Genomic DNA, 12,904 nt, shown 5'->3' with positions numbered 1-12,904 from the left:
TACAGTGGCAGACAGTTTATGAGCTGCATGAAGGCATCTTCTGGAGCCTGCGCCATGGATGTATTAAGAGAACGGCCTGCGCACTGTCCATATCCGGGACTTATCACGTGTCAAAACCAAAATACACCAATACATCCATGAAACAAGCGTGTGTTCCTGTGTAGTTTGGTCATTGTGCTCTGTGTTTAACTGACTTAATAAAATATTATCCGGCATTCAGATACATGCAACTTCAGACACGTTAATTAGAAATAACTTTCTGTGTTGCCTTTAGTAACGGTCAAGTTGCCAACATCGTGGTTGTTTACAGAAGTGTCACTTGTCCTCGGATCAATGGCGTCCTGTGTAACAGAGTGGATAACATCTTGTTCCAACATCATTCTCTCTGCCACAGCATTGTACTCTTCTTACAGATTGTTTAAGGTAGGTGTCATTCAGTGTAGTGCCAATGTAGATAATTTACAATTTATTAGCTTAAGCTTTTAGGGCTGAAACCATAAGTCGATTATAGGAAATTATATCGATCTACTGAGTAATCAACTATGATAACCAAGTAGCCTAACGTTACTATTTTAAGTAATTTTTCAAGCAAACATTCCAAACGTGAGGATGGTCTACCTTTTATTGTCTTAAATGTTTATCTTTGGTTATTGGACCGTTGTTTGGGCAGAACAAGCAATTTCAATATGTCACTTTGGGCTCTGCAAAATTGTGATGGGCATTTTTCACTATTTTCTACTACTACGCAAGAAAAACAATTGGTAAGTTAATTGCTACTTTTTATCTGTTGAGTGTTTTTCGGCTAAATTGTCATTTATTTGTAATACACGGTTATTACATGTATTCTGGACAACCTTGGACTGGGATCTCTGGTTCTTTTAGTTAGAAAATAGGTAATCAATAAATCCATGTGTAACATTTCTCACTTTGTAATTCTGCTACTGCCTCTGCATGTACCTCTCTCTGCAGGATCACAGGGCTCCTTCAGTAGGCCTCTTCCTGCTTGGACTCTCTGCAGCACTTTGCATCTCACATCCCTCCTGCTCGTACCTCACCTCTATCCAGAGAGAAGCAGAGTGGGCTGGCGAGGTTCTGGCCCCAGCGCTGGTCACCTTCGACTTCCTGTGGCTCAGTGAAGACCACAACACGGCAAACATTCTCCTGTGTGGCTCCTGTCTGCTGCTGGGAGTGTGTGACTGGCTCTCAGCAGATGCTGTCACACTGATGACACGCTGCCTGGGCCTGTCTTCCCTGTCCTGCTGCCTGACGGTGTGTCTGTTTGCCAGTAATGCTTTAGGGGCTTTTGGCGGTGTGGCCCTCAGCCTCCCGCTACTTGTGGCTCAGAGGGTTGGAACAAACACTTTTGCTCCACTCTTTTCTCCAGCTGCAACTGAGGGACTCACCAAGTGGCTTTTAAAGGGCTCCATGTCTGTTGGCTGTTGGGCCTCCACACAGGCCCTCAGCAAGTTTCTGTTGTATGTGACTGACCAAGGTCAAAGCAATTATTAATCATTGAGCAAAAATGGCAAACATCTGCTTCCATCTGCTCTAATGTGAGGATTTTCTGCATTTTTCTTTGTTGCGTCATTATAAATGAAATGTCCTTGGGTTTAAGACTGTTCAGACAAGCAGCCTTTGGAGCTGGGAAATTTTTTTGTATGTCTTGTAGATGAAATGATGAATTGATGAATCTAAAAAATAATCAATAGATTAATCAAAAATGAAAATAAAAATGTTTGCAGCACGAATTCCTAAATTAGAGGCCACATCAACTTAAGAATAATATGCTTTTTCCATATGGATGTTTTAAGGACAGAATACAAGCAGTTATTATTGAGCAAAACAATTAGGGCTGAGATATATGGAAAAATGAAAAACCAAAGTCAAATTGTCTGCATGGTAATGGAAAGTCAAACTGAAGCTAGCATTTCCCAGGTAGTACCAAGGTAATCTACTTTATTGTAATTTACAGTATCTGCTTAGCATAGACCTTGGCTGAACTTCATATGAACTTAGTTTAAATAAAAGCACAGGGTTAGACAAGACATGGATACCACTGAAAAAACTCATTTGCATGAGAATACGTGATCACAGTTTACAACTGATAGCCCATGGTGGCATTATGCATCACTGTGATGCAGCAATGAACCTTTCAGACATATTAGAGTGCCCTGCTGACATCTATTATGCTGTTCAATTTGAATTTATGATGTAGCCAGCATGTGGGCGTTTTAATTTGCTATGTGATCATTTCAAAGAATGTCTAGCAGGCTGTACTCTAATCACCGGCCATTGACACCATCCACACATCTTTCAAACAGTTTTACTGTTGTAAATTCCAAAAAACATCCAGCTGCTTTAGTGTCTGGGTCCTATTTGTTCTGCAGCTTCAGCAGTATCACCATTTAAATATCTGCAGTGGTCTAAGCTCTTGGGCCTGCTCCTACCTCATCATGCCCATTTGTTACTTAACATTGCACTTCTTTATTATTACTTCCTTGGTTTTTAATGGCTGTGATGTTAACAGAAATGACATCATCAGTTGAACTCTTTGTCCACAGTGTTGTCCTTGCAAGATAATATTCCTTACGAAGATGTGTAGTGGACACTGCAGATTCTCTCTCAGGATTTCAGAGTTGTGAGCAGCTGCGTCAGCAGTTTTACTGCAGTAAATTAACAAGCATCGTGGCTGTGTTCCTGTCTGTGAGACAATGACTTTGTCAGATCTCAGGGTACAGGTGGACAGGGACATTTACAAGGTACTGTATTCAATAATTATGTGCACATATGTGATATTTGCGGTGCCAGAATGATCATGATAATTGTGCTGCCTGTGCTTTTTTCCGTAATGATTCATCATTGAGTTCATGTCTTGTTTTTGCAAGTATTTTAAAAAATGTCATGTTTTACTTCTATGTATTCTTTTATTTAATTGCTTTTTGTAACAAAAATATGAATATATACTAAAGGAAGATTAAGTTAACATAACTTGAATAAATTACGTAAATGTTTATCAAAAAAACACTCCAGATATGTAATTCCACATTGCATTTCAAAGATCTCTTGGCTCATGTTCAAGTGTCCAACTGTTGTACCATGTCCATGCAAACATCTCTATATTTGCAATAAGTGCATTATGCTGCAGTTTCTGATTTTTATGAGCACCTGGAACCTGACATAGCTCATCTACATGTCTGCCTCTTGCCGCTGGTCTCAGCATCAACCCATCAACCCTCCCTGGCTCAATCAGTCCCCATACCGAATCTGTCACTTCACCACTGCAGCGGATCAGGAAACTGCACTGAGCATGTTTGCTGCAGATGCAGCCTGTAGATGGAGCAAAGTGGAGAGGAGGAGAAAGGGGAGGGGAGAGAACGGCAGAGAGGGAGTCACACAGGAGCTGCACACAGCGCTGGGATGCTGTTGCAGCTCTGAGAACAAGGGCTGCATGGGAAGATTTGTCATTGACAACACAAATGGAGTGTGAAAGGGGAATACAAATGACTGGGATGTCAGATTGCCATCATCAAAGAGGAAAAGATTTGTGAGAAGGTAAAAAAAAGATAAACATTTCTGGAGAAGTCCTGATGTATCGAGACCAGTTTTTACATTAATGCATCCTATTATTATTGACAAGACTTGAGTGTTACAGTAATACCAGGGTAAGAAATGTCTGCTTTTCTGCTGCATGATTGATATATATGTGAGTTAATCTGTCATTTACAGGGACTCTTGGACAGCATAGGGATGTACGCCTTCTACTCCCTGTTAGTCTACATCTTCTACACTGTCTTTAAGAAGGAAGAGGAGGATGAAGCTTTGGAGGGGGCGCGTGGATCTTCCTCAGACGTATGTCTAGCAACATCATGCCCAGCCTCGGGTTCCTCTGACAGGATTTTTTTTTTTTTTTTTGTGGGGAACATGCATGCGTCATCTACCACCTGACTACCAGTACAAAAAGGCTCCATCATAAAGGATGTAGAAATTGGAGGTGTCATTGTTCTGCCTTTTGTGTGCATTTTTATGTATGCAATGTGTAAATATTTTGTCTGTGTATTACCATCTGACCCTAATGTATGTCGCTGTGCTCAGGAACCAGGACCTGTTTCCATGGAAACAGGGAGCCGGAGGAGAAATAGCCACACCTCCAAAATGGGTAAAAAGGCTTGTGCTCGGCTTGGTGAATCCAGTGAGTGCTGAAATAGCTTGTATTTATAGTCCAACATAAAGGCAGTCATATGATATGGAAGAATGATACAACATTTATGATATGGATAGTTTCTACTAATTGATTATTTAGTACATACATTCCTGTACTCTTTAATGTTTATGTAATTTGTTGTCATCCAGGCAGTAGCAGTGACAGTGATGAAATGTCTCTGAGTGATGAAGGCGAGGACAATGGCCCAGACATCCCAGCATGCACTCCTCTGGCTGCTTTTCTGTCCTTTAAGCAGGAGGCCGAAAAGAGGAGGGCCTCACAGGTTCAGCTGGATACAACAGGAAAGGTAGCAAAACTGTGTCATCGCCTTGACTAAACTGCTCATGTGATACATAAATGAGAAGTTCCCCAAATAGGAGCTTCTGCGGTGTTAAACTGTGTTTGTATATGTGCTTCTGTACTGCCCAGTTGACAGAGTCTCCCCTGGTGGCAGTGATGTCCCACTTGCTGAGTTTTCTGGAGCAGTACTCTCACTTCCAGCAGCTGCAGCAGCAGGCCGACCAGTACCGGGTGCAACTGAAAAGGCACCGCGTTCAGCACCGCCGCCAGATGAAGGCTCTGCGAGCGTCCTACCGCCAACGCCTCAGGGACAAGAGCAGCATCATCAGCAGCCTGGAGGAGACCATCAGCCAGCAACAGACTCCCAGTCCAATGAGCGAGGGTGAGGGAGGAAAAAAAGGGATGGGGGGAGGGTGAAATTAAGGTGGATCAGGGATGGGTTTACATTTCCATGCGGTGGGTGTATGGGTGATGAAAAACAGAGAAGTAGAGGTCAAGTGGCTGTTTCAATAACCACACACAGAAGTAGATTGGTTGGTGTGAAAAGAAAAGCAGAAAATGGCACTGCCTACTTAAATCAATATGAGACTTCAGGTTGGATGAGATCATCTGATGGATGGAGGAAGATGGATTAGGAGGACAATGAATAAAAAAAAAAGCAAATTTCACTTCACTTCACTCGTCATAATAGTTGTACATCCACTGGGTTAAATAATATAGATGAGTGTTTTGTGCTCTCATCTGTAGTTGTGGAAATCCAGTCATTTTCCATTACTGTATAAAAAATGTGAGCAGGATTTGAGAGGAAGTCATTCATTTTTAAGACAGTGTCCTACGTAGTTCACTTCAGGGTCCTATGATGTGAATTTCCACTGTTTGTTCATCCTAGATTTTCAACCAGGGAACACACTGTACACTTTTTTTATAGAACAATACAGTCATCAGCAGAGGAGCAGACTGATTAGATTTATGTGGGTGTACACTGCCATTGACCTCAAAGCTTTAGATGTGGGTATCTGCTATGTTTCAGATTTGACCAGATGGTTCTCGGAGCAGAAGAGTAGCCGTACCAACTGCACTGTCACTTTTCTGTGCATATGTACAGCATGTTAACAGGTGCATGAAGCTGTAGACGAATCAGATTCCTGTCCTGAGGCTGACTGATACAGCCTCAGAGAAACATGTAATTGAATGATAACGAGTGTGATAACCAGACTGAGTTTACAAATCTCAGTGTGTAAGCATGTCCAAGCAGAGGACCTCATGCACACTGACTCTCATTAGTTGCAGGACAAAGATACATGATTCTGTGGCGACGGTGTTTGGTACTTGGATGGTGACTCTGTGGCTCTCTTTCATGAATAAAACATGGCTGAGAGTGCTGTTATATTCCCTGTGAATGCACTTACAAGGTCTGGCACATGCAAGGTGCCACGTGTACTTGGACTAAAAATAGCCCAGAGTCCATGTCCCAAGTGTTACAAGGCTGTTTGGTTTGTTTGTTTATTGTAATGCAACGTGCAGGCCTAAGTGGAGGAGTGATGCCTCTTGGATGTGCAGTATTTTCCACCACTGGTGCATTTTGGCTGTGTTGCGATCTTTTATTCTGTATTTCATTTCAATGAATGGCTGGTGCTCCATTCAGTGGTCATTCATCAAGAATGTAGCACAGAATCTCAATTTGTTTTTCAGTTGGAGAAAATATTTTTTTGTGCATTATTTCAAGCTTCTGTTTTAAAATGTACAAAGCTATCTCAGTGCCTCTGCAGACTTCTCATGTTTCTTGCAAGCATGTTTATTCTAACACCCCTGATGCACAGCTGTAGCCTCTCCTCCATGTTTTTTTCTTTCTTTCCTGGCATCACCACCTCTCCCTGCACCTTTGTGACACAACAAACCTGACATGGCGTGTTGATATAATTAGCATACGGCCCTGCAATGAAAATTTGAGGTGACAGTGCCTGTTAAACCATTGAGGAGGAAGAAGGGGATTAAAAAGCTGTTGGCCATGCTGCTCAGGTTCCTGATGAACAATGGAGGAGTTTTAGCAGGTTGTTGCATCGTATAAATCCTCCTTATCACTACAGGCTGCATGTGAGAAGCTGCAGTAATCCTTTATAGGTCTGCGAAGTTTCCCCGGAGATTTGAGAGTGGAAATGATAATGTTAACTTCACTGCAATGCACGGTGACTACATGGTATGTAAAAGATCTTTAAGTGCGTACTTAATGTTTATTAATATTACACACGCGCAAGCTTTCAAGCGTACTGTAGAAATAAGTCATAACTGAAAACTTATAGAAAACAGGTCATAGGAAGTTCAAAGGTTTTTGGGTGGCCTAATATGAATATGGGTCCAAAGATGACAGAAAATGATTCAGGTTATTTTTGCTGTTTGTTATGCTGTCAGTACTCAGGCTAATGATGATGATGATGATGCAGAGGCTGATTATAGTTTTGCTTATTTATGTCCCCCAGGTGAGTCCAGCAGTGATGCAGGGACACAAGCTGGGGTTCACCGTCTGGTTGAGTCTCTGTACGGTCTGCAGGGCGAGAGGAGTAAGCTGAGAGGAGAACTCCGTCTGCTGCACTCACAGCTGGAGCAGAAGGAAAAGGACAGACACTCTCGTATACAGGCCTTTCAACAGCAGGTAGGTTGCAGCTGCATTGTAGTTTAGTCAAATTTTAGTTTAGTCATTGTAGTTTAGTCAAATTCTATTTCCATTTATGAAAGAATGCTCATTTTCACATTGTGCTATAAACATGTCTATATGCAAAAATCTACACACAGATTGATGAGCTCAAGAGTTGCATAGAGGAGCGCGAGGAGGAGCTGTCAAGACTGAGAACAGCCACTGTAAGCACTGGGAACTATTGATTTAATCATTTGTCAAGTCTTTTTCACTTTCCACTTAATCATCAAAGCTGCCCACAGCTGCCCACATGCACTGAATGAAATGCCATGATGTAAAAATACCACACAACAGTCAGCATGCCTTGTGAACCTTAATTATAAATCCATGATGAAAAAACACTCATCTACAAGGATATATATATATATATATATATATATATATATATATATATATATATATATATATATATATATATATGTAAAGAAATTCTGGTTTGATGCATCTCTCATTGTTATGCGGAACCTCATGTTTCATTTCCTCAGGGGGCCACAGACTCAGAGAAGCGGGTTCTATGTCTGTCAGCAGAGAACGAGAGTCTGAAGCAGAACCTGAGCGTTACCCAAGGCCTCCTGCAGCAGCTGTCAACCATCCCCTCCCAGTCCAGCACCATGCTCATCAAGGTGAGACGCACAGCACAGCTGAGAGCTCACTGACCTGCTACCAAGGCAGCCATTAGTAACTGCAACAACGTTGTTGTATGTGCTCTGCTAGGAGAATGAAAACCTGCGCAGCAGAGTGCAGCAGCTGGAGATGTCCCTACAGCAGCGTGCTGAGCAGCTGTCACAACTGGAGCGACAGAGCGAACAAAGCGAGTGGAGAAGAGGAGAGGAGCTAAGGAAACGAGAGGACCGAGTGAGGGAGCTCCAGCTGGAGTTGGACAGAGAGAGAGGCAAGGAGCCAGTGGTGAAGGTAAATCTTACCTGAGAGTGAGATTTGTTAACTAGAAACACAACAATGTTTATTATAAAAAGGGAATATTGAACAAAATTGCAACAAAATACACATTGCCTCCTTATTTTTTAGTAGAGACCCTACTCAGACGTTTTTTCTCTCTCTCTCAGTATGTCACCCAGACTGTGGAGGTGGAATCACCAGCCACATTAAAGCAGCTGACCAAAGCCAGACAGAGGAATGAACTGCTGTCCGATAAGCTGTCCAATCAGAATGAGCGCTGCAAACAGCTGGAGGAACACATCAGGAAATCCGATGAATACAGCTGTAATCTGCAGCACAAGGTAACACACAGAGGCCATAGAATTGTTGTGAATTTTTATCTCTCACATCTCCTTTGAAGTATGCATACAGAGTCATACACTGATTAAACATGCAGTATAAAACAAGTTATATTTGGGTGAATCCTATGTTTTAGTAAACACCCATTTTTGAACATGTTCCAGGCAGCAACAAGCTGGACATGAATTGTAAGGTGGGCCTTTGAGAATAATGCTCCATAATAATGCTACCTATCCATCAGTACACATATTATTACTGTTGGCCACTAGGAGGCAAGGAAACTGGCAACAAATCCCAGATAGTCCTCCTGATGCCATCAACTCTGATTTAAGAAAAATAAGACGAAGTTCAGAGGGGTAAATAAAGCACCCGCTGTTTAGAGAACAGATAACCAGAGAGAGAAAATTAAAGGAAGAAGGAGGAAGTTTCCACAACCTGGATCAATATCATTGACAGATGAACTCATGACAGAGCTGAGTCTGCACAGATTGGGCAAGTTGAGCTGACAGATTGCTGTGCTCAACTTTTGACAGATTGCAGCGTATGAACGAGAAATCAGTAAACTGAGAGAGGAGCTGCTGAAAGAGATTGGCCACTTGGAGGAGAGGAAGGAGGAGGCTGTGAAGGCTGCAGCCACCTGCTCAGCCGAGCACTTTCAGAACCTGCAGGACCAGTTTTTCAGTGAGTCACACCAAATAATCAATCCCCCCAAAAAGAGAAGAAGAAATGTATTTAAAGAGATGGTTCAACATTTTGGGAAATATGCTTATTTCCCAAAATGCCAAAATATTCCTTTAAATATACTTATTGAGATAAACCTCTATTTAACATGGGTTTTTATTTTTGTCAGGCTTGCAGAAGCGTCTGACTGCACTCCCTCCGACTTTACGCTCCATGAAAACAGACTACACCAGTCTGAGGAGCCAGGTTCGAAACTTCTCAGACTTTTACGGCTCAGCTATCAGTGAAGCAAAAAAACAGGTACGTTCATCACCTCATGACTTAGTCCCCTGTATTTAGGCGAGTGATAAATCTGACCAAATCGACAAGCCTAGTAAAGAATGTTTTTGCTGTATTTTGTCTTTTTCAGATTTCAGCAGCGATCAGTGAGATGTCTGAAGCCAATAAAGATCTCTTGGAGAAATATAGGAAGGAGGTCGCACTGCGCAGGAAGTACCACGAGCAGCTGGTGGAACTTAAAGGTATGTAGAGAAGACGTAAAAAATCGATTGCAGAAAATAAAAACTGTGTCATTAACTGGGCCCTCTGGTTTTAAGGCAACATTCGCGTACTGTGTCGTGTGAAGCCTGTGCTGATGGAGGACCAGCATGAGGAGGGCCAGTCTGTGGTGGTGACCACGGACCCCAACAACGAGTCCTCGCTCAATGTGCTGAACAAAGGGAAGGGTCGCATCTTCGAACTGGACAAGGTCTTCCAGCCTCAGGCCACACAGGAAGAGGTATGGACATGAAAAAGCATATGCTGGAAATATAATCGTAACAAGAACTCTAACCCTTTGTTTGGTTTTCTTCAGGTCTTTCAGGAGATTGAGCCTCTTGTGACATCCAGCATCGATGGCTACCATGTCTGCATATTTGCATATGGACAGACTGGCTCTGGAAAAACCTACACAATGGAGGTATACTTTCTAGTTTTACAGCATTATTGGAGTAAAAAAGTGATTGTCCATAATGTAGGCTGCAGGCTAAGTATCATTTGATTTTCAGGGCAGTGTGGAGAACCCAGGCATCAACCAGCGAGCCCTGAAGCATCTCTTCAGTGAGATCGAGGAGAGGAAGGACATGTGGTCTTACACGGTCACCGTCAGCTCTGTGGAGATCTACAACGAGGTGCTAAGGTACAATATGCTGCACTTCTCTTTGGATATCCTTTTAGTCTATTAAAGGATATCATATAAAAAAAAGTTTAATATATTAGATCTACTACTAGCTACTTGTTTAATCTTTGCGTTATATTTTGTTTCTCAGGGACCTGCTGAGTAAGGATGGAGAGAAACTGGATATTAAGATCAACCCGGACGGAACAGGACAGTTGCACGTGCCGGGCCTCAGGGTTATCGAAGTTAAGAGCTTTCAGCACATCAAGAAGGTGACACAGTGTGTTTTAAACAATGTGTTCTGATAGGATACTGAATTGCCATTCACTCTAAGACTAAATCATTACATTTATGCTTCTTTTGTTAAGATTTTAGCCACAGCCCGAAGGAACAGGATCACCTTCGGCACTCAGATGAACCAGCACAGCTCCCGCTCCCATGCTCTGCTCTGCATCACCGTTCAGGGCACTGACCTCGCCACCGGGTCCAAAACCACCGGTAAAGTCACCCATGCATTTCTCCTCCTACAGGGAAAAGTGTTTGAAAGGCTCCTTATTAATATTTGCTATAAATGTTGGCAATCATCGTTGAATCCTTCTGTTTTATTAAATCTGAATGCAGTCTAGCTACTACGTAATGCTGGATCAAAAACAATACTGACATTGTGAATATCTGCATTCTTTGAGCAGTAGAAAAGATGTGAAAGAGACTAAAGAGACAAAGCACAAAAGAGAGGCTTCTGATCAGGATTCAGTCAGACACATGTGGGTCCAGAGATCACTGTCTTCATCGTTTCACCTTTACTCTGAATTCACTTTTCTTTCCTCAGGCAAGTTGAACCTGGTGGACCTGGCTGGCTCGGAGAGGGTATGGAAGTCTGGTGCAGAGGGAGAGAGGCTGAAAGAGGCCCAGAATATCAACCGCTCCCTGCTGTCACTGGGAGATGTAATTCAGGCACTGAGAGCTCGGCAGACTCATATCCCTTTCAGGAACTCCCGCCTTACATACTTATTACAAGACTCCCTGGGCAAAGGCAGCAAGACTGTCATGGTGGTGCAGGTGAGATTAATGCTCCAAATTCTTCTCCAGACTTCCAGCCTTAGAAGTATGATATATTTGCAGTAAATTACATTTTAAGCTGTTGTTGTTGCTTGTTATGAGCCTTGTTTTGTTTCAACTGTTTCTACCAAAGGTATCTGCTCTGGAGAGTAATGTGGGAGAGACATTGTGCTCACTGAAGTTTGCCCAGAGGGTTTGCAAGGTGGAACTGGGTCCTGCAGCCAGGAAGATTGAATCTGGTGGAGGACAGTACGACTGACAGCCTTGAATCAGCCACTTCCTGTTCCCAGTGATCACCAGGAAGCCATGAATGCATCAGTCTTTAGATTATCACCCACCCAACCAACACGCAACAGTATCAACAAGATGAACAGCAATCCTGCTCAAGGGCTAAATCTGTGGAGGTCTGTGTGGCACCCGAACACCAACCTTTGATTGAGGTTAGGTATCGAGGCCTCCTCTTTGCCATTCTGACAAGTGATAACCCATTACCATTAGCTAATCTGCATGCAGGAGTATTTATTCTTCCACTCTAAATGCCAGAATAACCTCTGACTACAATAGCTCAGTTTCCTTTTATTAAATACCAAAATCCAGGATTTATCTTATCAGCTTTTCTCGCTGATCATCACAGTATTTAGAGCATCACGTTTAAACAGGTTCAACCAGCTTCCAGAGCAACAATATCAACACTTCCGTTTTTGCAGTATTAATCATCTTGTTATAAATGTCTGTAGTTTGTGAGCTTCATCTCCAATGTTGTATATTTTGGAAGATTGTAGTGTGTAGGAGAAGCTGTTTTGTTGTAAAGGTATGGCTATAAATCATTTCAACACTTAAGTCACATATTAGTGTAGTTTTTGTGAATTTCTTCTTTTTTTTCCAGAAAAGCTTTTTTTCGTTTCTCTTTTCGCCTTCTGAGAACGGAGGAAAGCGGTTGATGAAAGCAGGTGGCCTTGTATTAAGAGTGGTTATATAATGAACTGTGCAATACTCTCCTTATTAAGGAGGAGACAGTCTGGGCATATGTGGACAGAAGATGCACTTTATTGTGAAATAATAGGAGCATTTAAGTTCAGAACAGGTATTTAGGTGCTTGCAGTCACTAGTATGTCATACCAAAAACAGCATATTGTTATCGGTTCATCATTTTTCCTCTATTTATCACCCATTGGATCAAAGCTACATTGATTCAAAAGTAGCAAGTCATTAATGTTGCAGTAACTATCATGAGTACATAGGGGTCACTTGATTATGACTAGAGAGTGAATTTTCAGATGTTCTGAATAAATGTGATGTATTTAAAAAGTGTGTCTCTTATTGGATGCTCCGCGGCAAAACAATTAAAAAATAATTAGGCGTGACACGTAACAGCAACAGCTATCCCTTGAACGTCTCTGGATGTATGAGGCCATTTTTGCCAGTTTGGCAATCAAGTATTTCTTTCCATACTGTACTATTTTACAATATATATCTATATCATGCTATATTACATATTCTATGATAAGAGGATTTTATCCAAATCGCACACCCCTTCTTTCAAATAAAGGCAAAATTCATGAATATAAATCAGGCTTTG

General features: G+C 42.0%; 2 protein-coding genes across 2 annotated transcripts; both read left to right on the top strand.

Moving 5' to 3' along the window:
- Nucleotides 1-105: 105 nt before the first annotated feature.
- LOC144519718 (transmembrane protein 276-like) lies at nucleotides 106-3,010 on the top strand. Its single transcript, XM_078253076.1, has 2 exons — nucleotides 106-423; nucleotides 970-3,010. Exons 1-2 carry the CDS (start codon nucleotides 334-336, stop codon nucleotides 1,507-1,509), a joined length of 630 nt encoding a protein of 209 aa, XP_078109202.1. The 5' UTR covers nucleotides 106-333; the 3' UTR covers nucleotides 1,510-3,010.
- Nucleotides 3,011-3,152: 142 nt separating this feature from the next.
- On the top strand, nucleotides 3,153-12,895 carry LOC144519717 (kinesin-like protein KIFC3). The gene is made up of 20 exons (XM_078253075.1): nucleotides 3,153-3,552; nucleotides 3,727-3,849; nucleotides 4,093-4,189; nucleotides 4,351-4,508; nucleotides 4,631-4,883; nucleotides 6,979-7,151; nucleotides 7,292-7,357; nucleotides 7,679-7,816; nucleotides 7,908-8,105; nucleotides 8,258-8,431; nucleotides 8,963-9,110; nucleotides 9,280-9,410; nucleotides 9,520-9,631; nucleotides 9,707-9,888; nucleotides 9,964-10,068; nucleotides 10,157-10,287; nucleotides 10,418-10,538; nucleotides 10,635-10,764; nucleotides 11,096-11,325; nucleotides 11,459-12,895. The coding sequence occupies exons 2-20, from the start codon at nucleotides 3,748-3,750 to the stop codon at nucleotides 11,582-11,584; spliced, it is 2,775 nt and encodes a 924-aa protein (XP_078109201.1). The 5' UTR covers nucleotides 3,153-3,552; nucleotides 3,727-3,747; the 3' UTR covers nucleotides 11,585-12,895.
- Nucleotides 12,896-12,904: the final 9 nt, after the last annotated feature.

Source organism: Sander vitreus, chromosome 6, assembly GCF_031162955.1.
Source record: "Sander vitreus isolate 19-12246 chromosome 6, sanVit1, whole genome shotgun sequence".
Classification (NCBI taxonomy): domain Eukaryota; kingdom Metazoa; phylum Chordata; class Actinopteri; order Perciformes; family Percidae; genus Sander; species Sander vitreus.
This window is presented reverse-complemented; position numbering and strand designations above follow the sequence as displayed.